Genomic DNA, 19,484 nt, shown 5'->3' on the forward strand with positions numbered 1-19,484 from the left:
GGCTGGTCGATGACAAGTCACAGAGCTGACCTATAGCCGGGCCTGGCCTCCTGGTCACCTCCCCCTGTCCAAAGTCCAGGGCGGCCGTGCTGTCCACTTGGCTGGGGACGGCGTTGCAACAGCGGTTGATTTCGTGTGTGAGGCCGGGAGAGGGCTGGCCACAGGGCCGTCACCCTGAGAGGGAGCCCAGCCCTGCCTCGGGCTGCTGGGCCAGGTTGGCCATCCACAGAGTGACCAGGCTGTGCACTGCTGCCTGGACCCCTGAACGCCCAGGGAAGCCTTCCGCTGGAGGGACGGGAGCGACAGCATGTATCCACATATAAGGGACTGATGGTGGCAGCACTGGTCAGGCTAGAGTCCCAGTTACCTCCTCCAAGATGCCCTCCTGGGTTCCCGCTAGAGAAGGAGAGGTTGCTCGGTAGGGCTCGCGCACAGCAGCCCCGCGGTCACTGGCCCCTCCCCTTACCTGTCTCCCTGGACCCCAAGCCCTTTGCAGGCAAGGAGAGGGCTTGGCTATCTCTGGGCTCCAGAAGTGCTTTCCCCGTGGGGCCTGGTGGGTGGCGAGGCCAGGCTGGCTGGAATGATAAGGACACGCAGTGTTGCTGGTGAGCTCACCTGCGCTCCCGGCCAATGGGCGGCAGCTGAGCCCCGCTGCTGGCCCAGCAGGAGGAGGAGGGCTGCTCTGACTCGAGGCGTCCTTCTCGACTTCCTCTGGTCGTCCCTGTGGCATCTTCTGCTGGACAGAGGCCCAAGAGCCAGCTCAGACAGGCTCTGCTCGGCACCCCCCATCTGTGCTTGCTGCAGGCCCCGGCAGGCTGCCTGGCTCTCCAGAGAGAGCCCTGGGCCCACCATCAGCTGGAGGCCACATCCCAGGGGGCTGCCTCGGGCTCCCTGACCCGCCGGTCCCCCCCGGGGCTGAGCCAGCCAAGGTAGACTGGATGGGCAGGCCGGCGCTGAGGCCTGGATCGCTGCACGTACGTGGGCCCGTACGTGGCCTTGTCCTGGCCTGGCTGCTGGCCCAGCACCTTCTGCTCGCTGCCCCAGGCTGCACAGGCCGGGGCAGGCAGGGAGCACGGGTTCATCTGCAGCAGAGGCAAATGTTCCAGAGACAAGGAAGTGAGGTCGCCTGCCCGTTACCCAGGTTAATGAGGCCTTGGGGTTCACAGCCCCGCTCTGGCTCGGAGCTGCAGAGCTGGCAGAGCTGCAGAGCTGCCCCTTGCCGTCGGCCTGGCAGGCTGCCCGGGAGCCCCGGGAGGGCGGTGCGGCCCGCCCCCGAGGTGGGCGGCGACTTGGCTGGCCCGTGGCTGGGGCGGGGGCCCGACGGCCCAGGTTCCGGCTCAGCCACTGCTCCAGCAGAGGAACAGCAGCCACCACAGCAGCAGTCCAGGCGGTGGCCGGCCTCTTCGGGCCCAGGGGTGCTCAGCTGCCCAGAGGTACCCCGCAAAAGGCAGGGCTCCAGCCCTCCCCTGAATGGGTGGGATCGAGGCAGGCGGGGGCAGGCGGGGCTTTGCCTCTGGCTGCAGCCGCTGGGCTGGGTGGGCACGGCCAGGAGCGCTCACTGTGTGGAGGCTGGGCCTGGGCCTCCCTGGCCCGTGCACTGGGTGGGGGTGGGGAGGCTCACCCAGATCTTCATCCCCTGGGCTCCACACTAGACAGCTCAGGTGGATGCTACGAGTCTCAGCCCTGTGTCTGAGCCCCGGCCCCTTCCCAGCTCACGTCGTGTGTCCTGTGCCCTTGGTGGCAGCGACGCCAGTGCTGTGGACAGGGGGCGCTGGGGGTGGGGGCTGGAGAGCACCCTGGTGTTGAGCAGCTGCTGCTTCTGGCCCGAGGGACACGGATGGTCCCGGGGCAGCGGCCAGCTCCACCCTGGTTCGCTGGAGAGCGGGGAAGGGGCACGTGGCCGCCTTCCGGGCCAGCAGTGCTCCCGTTGGCATAGCCGGAGGGTGGAAGGAGGCCGGGTCAGGCGGGCAGGTGTGTTGGGCAGCGCCACACGGGTGGGGGTAGAGGTCTAGCCTTGAAACAGCTTCCTGGGCAGTGTGTCTTGCCAGCCTCCCGCCAGGGGACAGGCACCATGCCTGGGGCTGCGGAGCTGGGCCCTGCCAGGGCTGAGGTAGGTGCAGGTGTGCCGGGCCCCGCGGTGCACGGCGGGTGGGCTGTGAGGCTCTGGGCTAAGGGCAATGGAGAGGGCACTGAGATGCCCCCAGCCCCGAGGCCCCCTCCTGGACACCACTTGGTTCAGACTCCCTGCTCTCTCCCCTGGCCGCCGCCCTCTGGGAGGGTGCAGGTGGCCAGCACCGCCGGAGAACCACCCTTCACCACAGCCCCTGGTGCCCCTGGTGTGAGGGAGCAACCCCTGAGGGCAGGGCTTAGGGTGGCGGTGGGTCAGGTGTCTCCCCCAGCTACCCCCAAAACACAAGGCTGGGTGTTGTCTGCAGGCCAGCAGGGAGGCCGGGAGTCGGGAGAGCCTGCAGGCCTGGCCCCATGCCCCTGACCGGCCTCCATGAGCCTGGGTCTCCTTCCCTGCCACGGGGGACGCGGCCCGACCCCAGAGCACTTAGCGATTGTGCGAGCGCGGGCGACAGGCGGGCGTGGGGCGCAGGAAGCTCTGTGGGTGCGCTCCTTGCCGTCCACCACGCCCCGCGCCGCGATCGCTGCCCTGTCCCTGCGCGCCTCGTCGGGTCCCAAAGCAGGCCCCGGAGCCCCGTCCTCCCCCGCTGAGCAGGACGCTTCACCCCGGGAGACGCCTCTCGGGGAACCTGTCTCTTAGAGGGTCGACTCCGTTGCCTTCTCGCTGGGTGTGAGATTTTTCTGGCTGGGAGGTCTGGGAGGGCTTCCTGAGGAGGCTCTGGGAGGACGCAGGAGGGGCGCAGAGAGGAGGGGGGAGCCTGGCCGCCCAGTCTCTGCGCCGAAGGCCCCGGCCGGAGCTCTTGCCACCTTCTCCCTCGGGTCCAATAGGGCACGGAGGCAAAGGCTGAAGTAAAAGGCATCTGCATCGAGCGTGGCTCCAGGGGGCCTGCTGGAGCAGGGGGGTGTCCCAGTCTCGGGGCTGTGCCTTCCCGCCCCACCCTGCCCCGCAGCACCGGCTCCTGGGCTTGCACCACCTCCTCTCCCCCACACCCAGCGGGCATCAGGCACCAGAGCCCCTCCTGCAGCCTCTGGGGGCTCCCGCCTCCCTGTCTCCCCGGCCCATCCCCAGCCTGCAGCCAGGGGTCTCCTCCTCAAACGCAGGGGCTGCTTGTGCCCCTTCAAGGGCCCCCGCCCTCAGGAAGTGTCCTGTGCCCTGATGCGGAGGGGTCTGAGGGGGCTGGGTAGGTCCCGTCCCTGCTCCAGTGCTGAGGGGGCCAACGCCCCCTGCAGAGCTGTCGTGCTGTCGGCCCCATGCATGCCCCCCTGAACTGGCCAGGAATCTTTGGTCTCCTTCCAAGGTCCGCTGGGCCCAGCCAACCTGATGCCAGGTCTACCCTTCTGTCCACCGCCACCGGACAGACGTGGGGGGGGAGGGGAATGGCCACAGCCTGGGTCTCACTTCTCCCCACCCCCAGCCCAACTCTCCTCAGCCCCTGCGGCGCTTGCAGCAGGAGTCACCATGGCCTCGCTGAGCCGGGCCTTGCGGGTGGCGGCCACACGTCCCCGCCGGAGCCCTGCCCTGCGCCCCCTGACCAGCGCGGCCGGCCCCACCGCCGAGAAGAGCGTGCCCTACCAGCGGACCCTGAAGGAGGGCTCCTCGGAGGTGGCCTCGGGCCCAAGCCGGCCCCTGCCCAGCACGGCCAACGTGGTGGTCATCGGCGGGGGCAGCTTGGGCTGCCAGACGCTGTACCACCTGGCCAAGCTGGGGGTGAGCGGGGCGGTGCTGCTGGAGCGCGACCGCCTCACCTCCGGGACCACCTGGCACACGGCAGGTAGGAGAGCGCCGAGGGCGGCGGGGACCCGCTGGTCAGGGGCCGGGTCTGGGTTGGCGGTTGGGCCTGTGTCGGGGGGGCCTGAAGAGAGGGTGGTCAGCGAGCGGGCCCTGAGATTTGAGGGGCTGTGGTGGGGAGCAGAGCAGATGACCTGTGGGGCCCTGCAGGGCGGAGCTGAGACAGGAGCTGGAGCCCCTGCTGCCTCCCAGAGCAGAGCGCCAGGGAGGACGGGAGGCCTCGGGGCCATGCAGCGTCGTGTCCTTCCTGGGCCTCTGAGGGAGCTGGTGGGCAGGTTTATGCACCAAGTGTGTGCTTATATTAAGCACCTACAGAGAGCATGTAGTAAGCACCTACTGCGTGCACTTCCTCAGGGCAGCAGACCTTCTGTCTTAACCCAGAGAGCGGACTCCCTGGTCTGGCCACCGTCACGCTGTCCCATCTCAGGGGACCTGCACGTCTCCCCTCAATGCCATGCTACCCCCCACTCTCCACACTGCAGCTTTTGTGGGCGAAGTGCTGCATTTGGGCTTCAGTCAACCCGGAGGCAGCTGCCTCGTCTCTTGTACTGTGACCTTGGGCGCCCTTGGTGCCCCTGACCTTCACTATAAAGTACTTGAGCCCATTTCATGGTGCCTCTAGTCACCCCCCACAGACACAGCCCAGGGCTCAGCACACAGTAGGTGGTCAGGACACAGCGGCCCAGAGAGGGCTGGGAGGCCTGTCCAAAGTCAGCCTCCGGCTCCCACAGGCTGCAGGGGAAGGCGGGGGCGGGGACACCTGGAGAGGCAGGAGGGTGCCCACCTGCAGGGACCCACGCTGCCCGCCCCCAGGCCTGCTGTGGCAGCTGCGGCCCAGTGACGTGGAGGTCGAGCTTCTGGCCCACACGCGGCGCGTGGTCAGCCGGGACCTGGAGCAGGAGACGGGGCTGCACACGGGCTGGATCCAGAACGGCGGCCTGTTCATCGCGTCCAACCGGCAGCGCCTGGATGAGTACAAGAGGCTCATGTCGGTGGGCACGGCTCTGTGGGGCGGAGCGGGCTGGTGCGGCGGGCGCGCCCCCCGGCAGGCAGGGCTTGAGTTAGGGTTCGGGGTCCCACTGGGATTCAAACCCTGGGCTGCCCTCGCTGGCTCGGCCCCTGAGACCGGTGGCCTTGCCTGCGGGAGTGTCAGTGTCCTCCCCTTTAGACGGGGGCGCGGCGCGGCCCAGGAAGGCCCAGGAACCCCGGCTGTTCTCATCGCGCAGGGGCTCCCGCGAGAGGGGTCAGAGGCAGCAGCCCCCTCCCTGCCCGCCGACAGGCCTAGGCACCTCGGAGCCAGGGAGAAAGCCTGGTGCCGCGGAGGGCCCTATGTTGGGCTGGGGGTTAATTGCTCCCTCAAAGCAGCAGGTCTGCACCCCAAATTCCTGGGCCTGGTGGACTCGCTCCTCTAGCAGTTCGCCGCTTGTTGGCACTGGCCCCGGCCACAGCCACTGAGTGCCTAGTGGACACCAGGGCTGCTGGCTCCTGGGTGCCCAGGCCTCAAGCAAGGGGGTGCTTCTTCAGAAAGGCCCGGTCTCTGGGGTCAATGGTGGCCCCGTTCAGCCTCCTCCTCGCCTCCCCTTTCCCTACTCACTCCTCAGCTGGGATGGAGGTGCCCACCGAAGCCCCCAGCTCCAACCTTTCAGCTCAATTCCCACAAGGTTGCCGCCGCCCACTGACAGTCGCAGAGACTCTGACTGGCTCAGTCCCCCCAGCCGGGCGGAGTCTGTCCTCTGGCCCCGCCTGGGGACGCCTGATTGCTGCGCTCAGGGACCACATGCGACGGCGTGGCCTTCGCACAGCTCCTGGACCTGGTCCACCTGAGGGTCTCCTTGCTGGGGAGCTAGTCCGTGGGGTCCTGGTGATCAAGTTCCAAATATTAGACCTGGGGGGCTGTTTAACCTGCCTTATAGGATGAGCCCTAATGGGGCGCTGCTGGTCTTAGTGGGGTCCGCTCTGCAAACTGTGATGCCCCATTCATGCCCAGGCCACCTGGCCAATCTGTGCTAGAGCCTCCCTGAGCACAGAGCAAGCCCCTCGCCCTGGGTGGAGCTGACTCCAGGGACAGGGCCGCTGAGGCACGGTGACCCCCCAAGTGTCCTGGAGTGGGGTGTGGGAAGCAGAGACTTAGGACCCCGGCAGGGGGCACTGTGGCAGGGCCCGCTGCTCTCCAGGCTCAATCAGTCCCCCTGGCCCCCCTAGCTGGGCAAGGCCTACGGCGTGGAGTCCCATGTGCTGGGCCCGGAGGAGACCAAGGCGCTGTACCCGCTGATGAACGTGGACGACCTCTACGGGACCCTGTACGTGCCGCACGATGGGACCATGGACCCCGCGGGCACCTGCACCACCCTCACCCGGGCCGCCACCGCTCGGGGGGCGCAGGTACCTGCTCTGGCCTGGGCTGGCCCCGCTCCAGCCACCCTGCTGCCTAGGAGCCCGTGCAGGCCCGGGCCGGGTGACCTCGCCCTGGCACGACCTTCCTGAGGCTCGGGTGGCTTCCGCGAGGGCTGCTCTGCCGTGGCCAGTGAAGGCCCTCAGACCCCCTCGTGGTTGCCGTCCCTGTTTGTCTTGAATACACACAGGCAGAAAAACCAGAAAAGACAAATAAGCAAAAACAAAGGACTGGAGCCGCCAGAGGGCCCAAATACCCAGACACACGCGCACGGCGGGGCGGGGTGGCTCCAGGGCGTCTTCCCACGGGACACCCCGCTTGTGGCAAGCTCCCTGAGCTGAGACTCACAGGCTGTTCTGGTCTGCGGTCCCCGGCCCCCAGAGCGTTGGCCGAGGCCGAGCGGGGCTGAGCAGGCGGGGCCGGCGCCTTCGGGACCCCACCCGGTGCCTGTCTCTCCCCAGGTCATCGAGAACTGCCCGGTGACCGGCATCCGTGTGCGGACAGACGACTTTGGGGTGCGGCGGGTGGCGGCCGTGGAGACGGAGCATGGCACCATCCAGACGCCCTGTGTGGTCAACTGCGCCGGTAGGGGTGTTTCTCTGGCTCCCAGGGCCAGGCTGCTGCCCCCTAACCTGGGAGCTGGGGGGCGCGGGGGGCAGGCCTGCATGACACCGTGGCCTCCCGGTGTCCCCCGCTGAGCCAGCCTTGCTCTGCCCACAGGGGTGTGGGCAGGCGCCGTGGGCCGGATGGCCGGGGTCAAGGTGCCCCTGGTGGCCATGCACCACGCCTACGTGGTCACTGAACGCATCGAGGGCATCCAGGTGAGTGGGGACCCCGGGCCGCGGGACACTGGCCTAGCGGGCGGCATGGAGACCCGACTCCCGGCCTGCTTGGCCACTACAGGCGCTGTGACCCTCGTGGGCACCTCAGCCTCCCACCTGAGCCTCAGTCGCCGTGTCTGAGGAATGGGCGGCCCGTGGTGTGGGAGTTGAGCCAGGTCGTGTAGGTGTCATCCCAGCGCCACCCCCTTGGCCTCCAGGGCACGGCTTCTCGTTGCTACTCAAGCCAGGTCCAGGCCTCTCTGGCGTGGGAAGCCTGTCCTGCCGCCTGATTGCCAAGCTCAGTGCCCCAGGTGTCAGGGAGCCCCAGGCATTTGCATGCCCCCAAATGTGCCCAGTGCTGGTTTCGGGGGGGTGCTGGTTTCAGCCCACAGAACCTCTCGGGAGCCCTGAGAAGCCTCTGCCCAGGGAGGGGCTGGGTGAGCTGCGGCCTGCCTGGTGGTGGTGGCTGGTGGCTTCCTGCCCCCCGGCCTCTCTCCCTCCCCGCCCTCCTACCTACTCAGCAATCCCTTCACCCACCCGCTGCCACCCACCCACCCATCCTGATCTGGTCCCTGCCCCCCACCCCATGAGCTCTGTTCCCGGCCGTGTTCTAGAAACCAGGGCTAATAGAGCAAGGACCAGTGGCTGCCCACTAGGGGCTGCCTGGGCTAGGGGCACGGGACAGTCAGGCTGAGCGTTCGAGGCAGAGCAGGCTGGTGAGGGCTCCGTGCTCCCGGGCATGGAGCAGGGACTCGTCCCCAGGGCACCACATCCCAAGGAAGGGGAGGGGCGAGGTGAGCAAGGCGTGCAGGGATCCTGGCGCCTGGGCACCGCAGGCAACCGGGAGCTGGGCAGGAGGGTGAGCGAGAGGGCCTGCCCGGTTAGGGCCAGGCCCCGCCCAGAGCTTGCCGGAGCCTCCTCCCTGCCTGCGCTCAGGCTGAGGCTCCGGGTGCTGCTGGAGCCAAAGCCAGGGCCCTCCCTGGCCACCAGGGGGCACCGCCGTCCCGCGGCCTGGCCTCGGCTCTGTCGGGGCGAAGCTAGCAGGAAAGACAGGATCTCCGTGAGCTGGGAGGTGCCCAGCGCCCCTGAAGGTCCCTCCGGGAAGATCTTCCAGTTCTGCAGAGGAGCAGAGGGACACGCGGGGCTGGACAAAGAGGGGTCTCCCTGGGCGGCCTCCCTCCTGCCCGCCTCGCCTCGCCCCTTCCCCGGCCCTTCCCACTCACTGCGCTGTTACTCTGGGGTTTGGGGCAGGAGAGACGGGGATGGGTGGGCTGTGTGCCCTGCAGCCCAGGCCCTGGTCCGCGGGCCCTGCAGGGAAGGGCGCCATGGACCCTCCTTGCGACCCTTGGCGGGCGCTGGGCCCAGCTTGGCACGCAGGGCTGAGCGAGGCCACCCTGCTCTGCCTCCCAGAACATGCCCAACGTCCGCGACCACGATGCCTCGGTTTACCTGCGCCTCCAAGGGGACGCCTTGTCTGTGGGCGGCTACGAGAACAACCCCATCTTCTGGGAGGAGGTGAGACCCAGGGCCTGGGGGCCAGACAGGACTTGGGGGCTCCGTTTCAGAGTGGAGAATCCTTTTCTGGAGAGCTCCCCCAGGCTGAGGTTCTCACCTGAGAAATGGTGGGTCCCTGGCCCCACAGGGGTCAAACCCTTGTGCTCCCAGCCCAAAGGACCCAGTCCCCGGGACCGAGGGGTGCTGGCCTTGCCCCACATCCAGCCTGAGGCTGCAGACGTGTGAGATGCCGACTCCAGAGGGTCGCGAGGACAGTGAAATCCTTTGTCCGTCAGCACACAGCAGTGTAGCACCCGCCCCCGCCCCCGGCCCCGGCTGCTCTCCTGGCAGCTTCTGGGGCCAAATGCAAGCCTGGAGGGCCCCCTAGGCCCCTGAAGTGGGTGTAGGTCACCCCTACTCCTATCTTCATGTATTTTTTAGCCCAAGGATTGACTGACAAGTGTCCTACGTACTGTTTTATTTTCTGGGGAAAGAGGGAGACTTAGATAAAAGTCCCTGCCCCAGAGTGCCTGTATTTTGGTGGGGAGACATACCATAAAAAAGATGTGATGCATTCTGGGTGGCGAGTGCACCTGGATCCAGTCCTCTGGCTCAGGGTAATCTCGGGGCGGGGCGAAGGACATCTCCAAGCGGAAGCCGGAGGTCCCCAGGATGTGGCCTCTACCTAGCAGCCCCACAGGGACAGCGGCCAGCAAGGACAGAGGGCGGGGCTGCCCCAGCCAAGGCCAAGGCCCTGAGGTCAGATGGACCAGCGCACGGAAGGATGGGCTGGCCTCAGGGGTCCCAGGGCGCTGTGGGGGCTGAGAGCAGAGGGTGACCTGACTCGGAGGACGGCCAGGAGGAGGGAGAGCAGGGCGACCGGGCAGGCCTGGGCCAGGGCGCGGAGGGGGCAGTTGGGCTGTGCTGACAGCCTGGGGCAGGGGCAGGGGCACAGTCGAGGGCACCTGGAGGGACTGGCCCGCCCCCGCCCCCGCCCCGTCGGCCTCTGCTGGCTCCCTCGGGCGCTGTCGCCGGGCGCTGGCCAGGACGCCGCCGCCCACCCGCCTATGCCGCCTCCCAGGTGTCGGACAAGTTTGCCTTTGGCCTCTTCGACCTGGACTGGGACGTGTTCACCCAGCACATCGAAGGCGCCATCAACAGGGTCCCGGTGCTGGAGAAGACGGGCATCAAGTCCACTGTCTGCGGCCCAGGTGAGGGGCCTGGGTCGGCGGGCTCGGCTGGCCTCCTGGATCCCCGAGATGACAGGCGGGGGCCTGGGGCCACCCCCTCCCCGCAGCCGGGCGCGAGGGCCTTAGCCTCCCCGCGGGCCAGAGGCTGAGCGTGGCGGGCAGAGGCGCAGGGGCGGAGGGCCAGGCTGCTCTGCCCTTGGACCCCGGGCCCCTCGTCCTCACTCACCTCGTCCCTGGACACCTCCGTGTTTTCTTCAGCAGGCGCGGGGTGAGCCGCAGCCCGGCGTCCCGCGAGGCTGGGCGAGACCCTAGACCCCAGCCTCGCCCCCTGTCTCCCCACTTCCTGGAGGGCTCGGTCCTGGCTGGGACCTGTGGGCCCCGCCGACCCCCCCCCCACCCCGCCGTCCCTGGACCGTCAGCAGGGACTCACGGTGGGGACGGCCCTGGTGCTGAGCCCCAACCCCCGGCTCCGGGAGAGCTGCAGGGGCAGAGAGGCCAGGGCTAGCTCCACAGGTCAGGGCTAGCCCCACCGTGGGGGAGCAGAGGGCAGCCCTGACCCCCACAGCGGGTTGGGGGGAGAGTGAGCCACAGAACTGGGGGGGCTCGTCCTGGGCGGCTATCCCGGGAGAGGCAGGTAGGGCGCCCTGGCCGGCTGCTTTGGGCAGGGAGGGAGCGCCCCGGCCCCGCTGGATGGGAGGCTGGTCACTCCCCCTGCCGCGCTCCCCAGGCGCAGGCGCTGGCAGTGATGGAGGCCCGAGAGCAGCCCCAGGGCCGCAGCGACCCGAGGGGCTTGTTTTAGTCAGGCGGGGAGGCCTGGCGCCCAGGAGCCGTTTTGGGGTCTGTGTGTGTGAGGACAGCTGTCTGGCTTCCCGGCCGTGGGGACATCAGCACGGCTGCGCCGGGCCAGGCGTGGACACGGCCTCTGGCCTCAGAAGGGGACGGGGCCGTCCCAGGCGCCCCTGACGTGGGGACGTGGGGGGAGGCAGAGAGCCCGCTCCGGGGCCAGGAGGGGTCAGAGCCGGGCGGGGTGCTGTCTGCTCCGCATCCCCCAACATCCAGTGCTCAGCCTGAGTCATTCGTCCAACCCCCAGTGACCTTGGCTCCCCCAGTCCCGGCCACCAGCTCGCGCCGCAGATTCTCCGGGAGGCTGCGCGGACCCCCCTGCCTGCCGGGGAACCTTCCCCGTTCCCAGGGCGCTGCCTGGGCGTCCCCGCCCGCCCACCCCAGAGCACCGGCCCCGGCCCCAGCTCGCCCCCTGCAGCCCTGGGGCCCAGTTTCCGCATAGGGGTGCTGTCACCAGGTCCCCCAAGCTACCGGCCCCCCCAGCACGGGTGGGATGCTGACCCGCGGGGCCGGGACAGCGCTGTGACGGGGGTAAGGCTCGCGCAGACGCTGCCCGTGTCCTCGTCGCCCCCGGGGGCGGGTCCGCCTGCCGCTGAGGGCCGTTAGGAGAGCCAGCTCCCCGTTGCTTGCGACCCCCACGGTGTTTTCCTGCCGTAACTCTCTTCTTTCTTCTCTCCGCGCGGATCCCGGCTCTCTCGCCTTGTCAGCTCCCGGAGGCCGGGGCCGGTCGTGTCCCGATCTGCCTCCTGGGGTGGAGCCCGGGACACTTGTGAGTGGGTCGCAAATATTTGTGCATGGACGAACTCAGGGCGCTGTGGAGGAGGGGCAGGGCCTGCGCCTGGCTTTACGGGGGGTGGCTACTAAGGCTCAGAGAGGCCCAGCGGCTTGCCCCGAGGTCACACAGCCAGGAAGGGGAAAAGCGGGTTTGAACCCAGGACTGTGGCTGCCCGGTGTGGCTTGTCGTGAACGCGCCAGGCCCCTTTCCCCCAGGCCAGCCTCCCTGAGGGCAGAAGGAGCAGCAGGAAGCTCTGCCCCTCGCTCATTCAACAAGCATTTATCAAGCACCTACTGTTTGCTGAGCCCCATACCATGTCTTGGGACTTAGCAGTGAGCAGAGCCCTCGAGGGGTCCATTCTCCACCAAGCAAGAGTGGCCAGCAATGACACAGCAGGAGGGTGACCAGTGAGGGGGAGCCACACTCTGGGTGTTGGGGGTTGGCCAGGGAAGGACCCCTTCACCAGTCCGAGAATGGTGACAACCGCAAGACAAACCTGGACCCTGAAAGGCAGAACACGATCCTGGCCAGAACTAGGAGCTCTGTGGAATGTGACAGGAGCAATCAGGAAGGCTGTCTGGAGGAAGTTGCATTGAGCCAGGGAGGGTCTGGATAGAGAGGGGATCTGCAGACCCCAATCTCAATCACTGCCCTCCTGGGAGACCCCGCCCCAGGTGTGGCCTGGAGGGACTTCTGGCCTCCCCTCTGTTCCAGAGTCCTTCACACCGGACCACAAGCCCCTGATGGGAGAAGCGCCTGAACTCCGGGGGTTCTTCCTGGGCTGCGGCTTCAACAGCGCAGGTGAGTGCAGCCGCAGCCCACTGGCACCCCAGGCCTGAAGTCTCAGTGGCCCCTGGGTGGGGGTTGCATCCTGGCAGGGGTGGGGTTGGGACAGATCTCGCTTTGCAATTCCCTCCCGGTGTGAGATCCAGGGTGTGGGGCCACGGAGTTGGGGCTCGGGGCCAGGGGTGACTGCAGACCAGTGACTGGGCACCCCTTTGCGCCAGGAATGATGCTGGGTGGAGGCTGCGGGCAGGAGCTGGCCCACTGGATCATCCACGGGCGCCCGGAGAAGGACATGTATGGCTACGACATCAGGTGGGTGTGGGCGGACCCCCGATGGGCTGGGTGGGTGGGAGGAGGCTTCCTGAAATCCAGAGGGCTCCCTGGAAGGGGTGGCAGCCAGGGAAGACGGGGTGGCTGCTCGGGTCAGTGTGCAGGATGCAGGTCCGTGGCCTTTACAGCTTCCGGTCCCATGTCCTATCTGACCCACTGGACAGTCCCGGGTCAGCTACAGGGTTTCATGTCCCATTTTTTCAGGAGGGGAGGCTGGGAGCTGGGAGCAGGAGAACCTTCCCAGTGCCTGGGAGCGGGGCTGGGCCGGGATCAATGTTCAGTGTGCAGCGGGGGGCAGCGGGGTGGGGGGAAGCCAGTGGCGTCCTTCACTCGCTGGTGGTCGGCCTCAGCCAGACCCCACGGCCGGCCATTTCACCTCCTCAAGGACCGAGGCTCATGCGTGGGGGGCGGCGATGCCGTCTGGGAGCGCATCAGTGAGTCTCTCTGGGCGCCCTCGAGGGGCGCCTCCGGGCCAGAGCTGGGAGGCATCCCGGATGCCCTCCCCCACCGCTCTGTTGAGTCATGATGGGGGCGCCCAGCAGGGAGGGGCCTGACAGGCAGGGCCCCAAGGTGGGAGAGTGGGCAGCAGGCCTCACTCCGGCAGGGCTGCCCTGCCCTGCAGGCGGCTGTCCTGGGCCTGTCTCTAGGGGGCGGTCAGCTCCTGCTCCTGGCGGTGACCTCTGGGGGAGACCCCAGCTGCCCAGTAGCGAAGAGGGGGTGATGGCTCAGCTCAGTGTGCCCCCAGCCTCTGCTAACCTTGTCTCTCTCTGGTCTAAAGGCGGTACACCAGAGGGGGCGTCTGGCCCCCCACAGACACCGAGATCCCCCATGTCCCCCCACCCCCCAGTGTGCCTGGCACAGCGTGGTCCACTCTGAGGCCGCCTTTAGAGCCGTCTGGAGCAGCACCCACGTGTTCTCCCTAGAGATGAATGTTCCAGAAATGATAAGGCTGCTTGGGGCCTCAGGGACGGGCGGGCCCAGCCCGTCCCGCCTCAAACTGCAAGCAGAGGCGCTGACGGGGAGGGTGGCTGCCTGGGGCCTCGCCATGGCAGCTGGCGTGGGCTGGGGCCAGCTTCCTGCCTGGCAGAGGGTGCAGGCAGGGCCAGGGGCAGCCGGGGGAGCTCGGGGTCTGTGCGAGGGAGGGGGCTGCGGGCCTGAATCCAGTCCAGCCCCACTGCTCTGCGGCCTGGCTTGGGCAGCTGGCGCAGGGGCCTGGCGGAGACGGTGGGGCTGTTAGCTCAGCTAGAAATCACGGGGGGGAGGGGCTGCCAGGTTGGATTAGACACCCCCGGCCCTGCAATGGCTGCACTTGGGTCCCACAAAGGCACAAACCGCAGCCTGGTCGCCCTGTCCCCGGCGTCCCCAGCTGCCCGCAGGCTCGGCCTGATGAAGAGAATCGGCTCAGCGTTGGAGCCACGGACTTTGGGGTGGCTGGCCAGAGACTGTGGTCTCCACTGAGAAGGGCCCCCCTAAATTCTAAAATTCCTTCACAGCAACGTTGAGATGATCTGGGTTTCAGGGCCCCTGTGCCAGGGTCCCTGGCCCCGACAGCCTTGCAGGGGGTCTCTCGCGGGCCTGGGGGCTGCTGCCCCTCCCGGCCAGGCGTTGACCGCGCCCCTCGCACGCAGGCGCTTCCATCACTCGCTCACCGACCACCGCCGCTGGGTGCGGGAGCGCAGCCACGAGTCCTACGCCAAGAACTACTCGGTGGTCTTCCCCCACGACGAGCCTCTGGCGGGGCGCAACATGAGGACGGACGCCCTGCACCAGGTACCTCTGCCGGCCGCCCTCACGGGCCAGCCCAGAGTGGGGTGCGGGCGAGGGGGCGGGGAGCTGGCACATCCTCCCCAGGAGGGCCAGGCTGGGCGGCCACCTGCTGAAGACACACGCTCCGTTGGGACTTGCATGGGATGTCTCGGCTCCCGGCGGGCTCCTACTCATGCGACAGAACCCACTGTGGGGTGTGCCTCCTGCGAGCCACCTCTGCCCATCTTGTGCTGTGCTTTACTGACCCACGACAGGGGCTCCTGCGCTGGGCAGGAGCCCACGATTCGGAGGTGCTTAGGGAACGGCGTTGGATGGCAGGGAGGGAGGCTCAGGGAGCAGGTAGCATTTACACAAGGAGCCTCCTTCATCCAAGACTCGGGTGACCAGGTCCCCAAGGGAGACCAGTGTCCCTGCTCCTCGTGGGGACAGAGCTGGAAGATGAGGGGCTCTGGGGCTGCCCTGCCCTGGCTGGGCCTAGCAGGCTAGCTGGGGTCTCAGGCCGCCCCGGCCTCCGGGTCCCCGCCGGCCCCTCCTTTTCACGGAGGCTGTGTCTGCACGAGGTAGAGAGCCCCAGCGTCTCCTCCTGCCTACAAGGGCTCTCCCCATGACCCGGCTTCTCCCCACCGCTCCTTGGGTCCTGCCCCCAAATACAGTCACACTGGGGGGCTAAGGACCGAACCCAGGAAATGGGGGGCCATTCAGTCGCAGCAGAAGGGGACTCTACATAGGGGCTCTTGAGGCAAGCAGGGTGGAGGGGGAGCCCCGGGGTTGGAACCCCTGGGGCGGTTCTGGGGCTGGTGCGGGCCCCTGTGCCTGCTGCTCCTCGGGCGAGACGTGCGAGTCTGGTCACTCTCCCGCCTCGGGGGCAGACTGGACGTGACGGGGCGCTCCCCTCCCCGCAGGAGCTCCTGGCGCGGGGCTGCGTGTTTCAGGAGCGGCACGGCTGGGAGCGCCCGGGATGGTTTAGCCCCAGAGGCACAGCTCCGGTGAGTAGGCCCCGATCCCAGCCCCACACGGGCACTGCCCGCTCCCACCCCTGCCTCCCCGCCCAGCCTGACGTGGCCCCGTGGGGGCAGGCGAGTTTGCGGGTACGGGGAGCCGAGCCTCACGGATCCACCGTAAACCGCCCCCCGCAGATGTCCCCGCGGCGTCACTCGCCCACGGCGGCCGTGGCTTTCACAGCCAAAATGGGCTCAGGGCCCTTGGGAAAGCTGGGGTTCCACTGAGAGGCGGCAGCGTGCAAGACTCCCCCAGCTGGCTGCAGAAATGAGAGCATCTCCTCATAATTTTGTTCCTGTATTTTTGGCAACTGTAACTGTTGCTGTTAGTGGGCGGCCAGGCACAGAATTATGCCTGCGTGTCGGTTTGTAAGCTAGGGCTTCGCAGCGTCCTGCACTCGGGGTGCCCTCTTGGGGCTCCCCAGCTCCCCCTGCCTCCTAGGAACTCAGAGAAGCAAAACCGGAGGCCGGTGAGGGTCTGGGGCCGTCCCCTGGGGCAGGCCAGGTGAAGCTCTCAGCCCCCCGCGGGGTCTTTACGCCCAGAGCCGAGCAGATGCCAGCCCCTGCCCAGGCCTGTCTTGCCATCCCTCTGGGGGATGGCATCTCCATAGCAACCTGCATCCCCAGGCAGCGGCGCTAAAGCTCGCCTGAGCGGCCTCTGCTCTGGGGAGGGGGTGTCCGTGGCCACCATTGCTTCTCCTGCTGGCCCGGGGTCCCAGGGCCCCCACCCAGGAGCACAGGACTTCCCTGAGGTGCGGATCACCAGGTGAGGGACACCTGACGTGGGGAGTCCTGCGGTCCTGGCGGCAGGGAGGAGGCAGGGCTCCGGGCGGCCGCCAGGTGGAGCCATGGCCCCCAAGCCTGGGGGTTCCGCCTGGGAAGACCCCCCCCACCCAGTGCTCCCTGCACAGCCCCCACCTCCAGCTGATCTGTCCAGGAGGGAAGCCTCTTGCCCGGAATCTGCGGGGGAGGGAGGAGACCGAGGGGGCTTGGGTGCGCCCTGGTCCTGGCACCCCTTCCAGGGCTGTCGGGGAACCCAGGGCACTGGGTGACAAGATGTCGCCCCAGCGGCAGAGGGCGGGGAGTCCCTGCTGGGGCCAAGGGGCGAGGGGGGCTGCACCTGGCCGGGCCAGGGATATGGCCCCAGAGTCGAGGCCCCGAACGCCGGCTGGGGCTGGGGCTCGGGAGCAGGGAGGTGACTCAGAACCCCACACGAAGGAGCCGCTCGCCATGAGACGGGGGCGGGATGTGGTGGGGCGTCTCAGAGCAGCTGGCAGAGCGCAGAGAGGCCAGGGCCCCTCCGCGCCCACGCCAGGTCCCGACAGGCACCAGCCTGTCACCCGCACCTCAGTTTCCCCCTGTAGACAGGCTCTCCCTCCCGGCCTGGGGGCGCTGGGAGCTGGCAGGGCCCGCGCAGCACTGGGCTCCCCGCAACCCCCGGCCGGAGCCCTGCTGTGGCCTCTCACCCCGGGCTCCCTCTCCTGGGGGCTGTCCCCCCGGGCGGCCTAGGCCCCGAACCCTGCCCTACGTCCCCTCAACCCCATCGTTCCCCTGAGTTCACCCAGTTTCCTCTCCCGCCACCCCCCGGCTCCCTGTGGGCCCCGTCACCCCCTCAGCCCTCAGCCCCTCCTCGGCGACGGAGTCCTGCCCGTGGGAGACCTGAACCCCCGCCAGCCGCTCTGCCTGCCCCACCGCACCCCGCCCCCGCCCGGAGCGGAGCCAGGGGAGGGACGGGCCTGGCCCCTCTGTCCCGTCTGTGGGTCCCCAGGGCCTGCGAGAACGGGCCAGCCAGCCGTGGGTGCCGGAGGGAGCGGGGGGACCGTGCCCGTCTCTCCGCCCAGGTGCTGGACTACGACTACTACGGGGCCTACGGCAACCAGCGGCGCGGGGGCGACGCCTACAGCCAGCTGCTGGGGGAGGAGTACACCTTCGACTTCCCGCCGCACCACGACGTGGTGGGTGCCCTCCCCGCCGGGTCCCGGGGGCTGCCCCCAGCGCGGACCCCTCATTTGCACCCCCTTGCCTGCCTGCTTCTGCCCTCGCCCCCCACCTCTGCGTCGTGACTGCTGCGGGGGGGCTCTGGCTCGGCTGTGTGGCCTCGGAACCAGGCCTGCGCCCCTCTGAGCCTGCAGGGTCCAGTGAGCCCAATTCCTCCGGCCCAGGGGCTCTGCAGCCCCCCGCAGATGGGGCAGGAGCAGCCGTTCCGGGGGCCCCTCCAGGAATCTCCTGGGGCGGGGGTGGGGGAGGCCTGGGCCTGCTCGCTGCCCCTCCTGAAGTGGGAGGGTGAGGCAGGGCGGACAGGCCCCCTGGGGGTTCCTCACCCCGTGCTGGCTCCCCTCCTGGTGATGCCCCACACAGAAGTGCCCTCGGGGGGAGCTTGCGCCCTTGTCTGCCCTTGTCTGCTGGCCGGGTGGAGAGGGGCCCCACCTAGACCTTCGCTGCCGCGCAGGTGCCAGGAGGGGCGGGCTTGCTGCTCCTCGGACACGGGAAGAGCCAAGGTGTGTGCCGGGGCCCCCGCCCAGGCGGCCTACGTGGGCTGCAGCCTGAGCAAAGTCACGGGGCCCCGCGGGTGGTCTCCGTGGCTCGGTGGCCCACCCAGCTGCCACGCTGGAATCGCCCAGCCGGTTCTGAACAAGCACCCACAGTTCATCTTGCGCTGGGCCCCCCCAATCCTGTAGCTGGTCCCAGGAGCCCCCAGCAGGCTCTGCGGCAGAGGCGCCCCAGGAGGCGCTCAGGAGAGGGACGGAGGCACGCGTGCCGGAGCCTGCGGCGGGGCGGGCTCCGTCTGGCACCCCGCATCCCTGGGCCCGCGGGAACCTGGCCCCAGGCTCGGGCGCGGGAGGGGTGCCGGCTCGGCTCTGAGGCTCCATCCGGCCTCCGCAGCCGCCCGAGTGGTCCCGAAGTGTGAAACACGCGCCTGTTCTCCGCTCTGGCCGCTTCCCCAGCCCGCGCGCCAGCCCGGAGCAGCTGGGCTTGGCTCTGCACCCCACAGCGTGAGCGAGGGGGCTGCCGTGCTGGGCGGGAGCAGCTGGCGCCCCAGAAAGGCCTCGGTGCCTGGAGAGACCGGAGAGGCAGCGTCTGGCTTAGGACCTCCCTGACCCCAGGGTTGTGCGCCGCCCGCTTCCCTGTGCAGACCTCTCCCCCCAGGGCCCTCGGGTTCAGCCCCCCATCACGAGGCGAGTCTGGAGAGGCCTCTCCCGACCCCCCCGCGCCACTGGCTGGCCACCGTTTCCAAACATCCAGCCCCCACAGGCCCCGGGGCCTCCGGGGCAGGCGAGTGTGAGCTTTGCTAATCAGCTGCGTCCTTGGGGGGGCGGGGTGCCTTCTGCGGGAGGGGCGCAGGCCTTGGCACAGGCCGGGGGCAGGGACAGGAGACCTGGAAGCCTGCCTTGGGACACCCCATGGAGGGAAGGAGGAGAGAGGGGTGCCCTTGGCTTCCGAGTTTTACCGAGACATGCAGACACAATCCTCACTGAAGGCGCCGGGCGCTGCCTGTCAGCCGGTGCGGGGACACGAGCGGTCACGCCAGACTCTGGTTTTAGAAGGTTCTGTCTCCTCCCCAAAGAAGCCCCCGCCCTTCTCAGTTGCTCCATGCCCTCCCCAGCCCCCCACGCCCAGCCTTTCCCCCATCGCGGCCCTAGTCTGGAGTCACACAGCGTGCGGCTTCTCTGACTGGCCTCTGCTGGCGCCCATGTTTGCCCTGCCCTGCGCCGGGGCCCGGCCTGCACCCGTCGGCGTTTCCACCTCTGTGATACCCGGGGCCGGCTCTGAGCTGCTCCCCAGCGTTGTGGGAGGTGGTGCTGGGTGGTCTCCGCTGGGGCTGTGATGAACACGGCCGCTGTGTGTGTTCACACGCGAGCTTTCGTGTGGACAGAGCGCGTCGTTTCTCTGGGGCAGACGTGGGCGGTGTGGCTGCGCCGAGACCTCCCAAGTGGCTGCTCCACTCAACGGTCCGCCGGCAGTGAGCGGCCCGATCCTGCACCACCCAGCCCCTCCGGCCGCAGCCCCTCCTGCCTGGCTCTTGGATTCGAGTCCTCGGGGGTCAGCTCCCTGGCCAGGGATCGGGCTCAGGCCGCAGCGGTGACAGCCTGAGGCTAACCCCTAGGGAAGCCTGGCATCGCTCCCTTTTAATTGGGGTTGCCTTTTTACTTGACTTATGAGAGTGCTGCGTA

The 19,484-nt window shown here is 68.5% G+C and overlaps 1 protein-coding gene across 1 annotated transcript in view; it reads left to right on the forward strand.

Moving 5' to 3' along the window:
• The first annotated feature begins 3,583 nt into the window (after positions 1 to 3,583).
• Positions 3,584 to 19,484, forward strand: part of SARDH (sarcosine dehydrogenase) — a 33,528-nt gene continuing 17,627 nt past the window's right edge. Inside the window, exons 1-12 of the mRNA XM_084238802.1 lie at positions 3,584 to 3,899; positions 4,730 to 4,908; positions 6,119 to 6,298; positions 6,770 to 6,893; positions 7,029 to 7,129; positions 8,540 to 8,644; positions 9,705 to 9,834; positions 12,146 to 12,232; positions 12,439 to 12,529; positions 14,176 to 14,317; positions 15,217 to 15,300; positions 17,154 to 17,267. Of these exons, the coding sequence (XP_084094928.1) occupies positions 3,587 to 3,899; positions 4,730 to 4,908; positions 6,119 to 6,298; positions 6,770 to 6,893; positions 7,029 to 7,129; positions 8,540 to 8,644; positions 9,705 to 9,834; positions 12,146 to 12,232; positions 12,439 to 12,529; positions 14,176 to 14,317; positions 15,217 to 15,300; positions 17,154 to 17,267 (1,650 nt within the window). The 5' untranslated portion in view covers positions 3,584 to 3,586. The remainder of the gene's footprint in view (positions 3,900 to 4,729; positions 4,909 to 6,118; positions 6,299 to 6,769; positions 6,894 to 7,028; positions 7,130 to 8,539; positions 8,645 to 9,704; positions 9,835 to 12,145; positions 12,233 to 12,438; positions 12,530 to 14,175; positions 14,318 to 15,216; positions 15,301 to 17,153; positions 17,268 to 19,484) is intronic.

This window comes from Talpa europaea, assembly GCF_964194135.1.
Source record: "Talpa europaea genome assembly, chromosome: 7".
NCBI classification, from domain to species: Eukaryota; Metazoa; Chordata; class Mammalia; order Eulipotyphla; family Talpidae; genus Talpa; species Talpa europaea.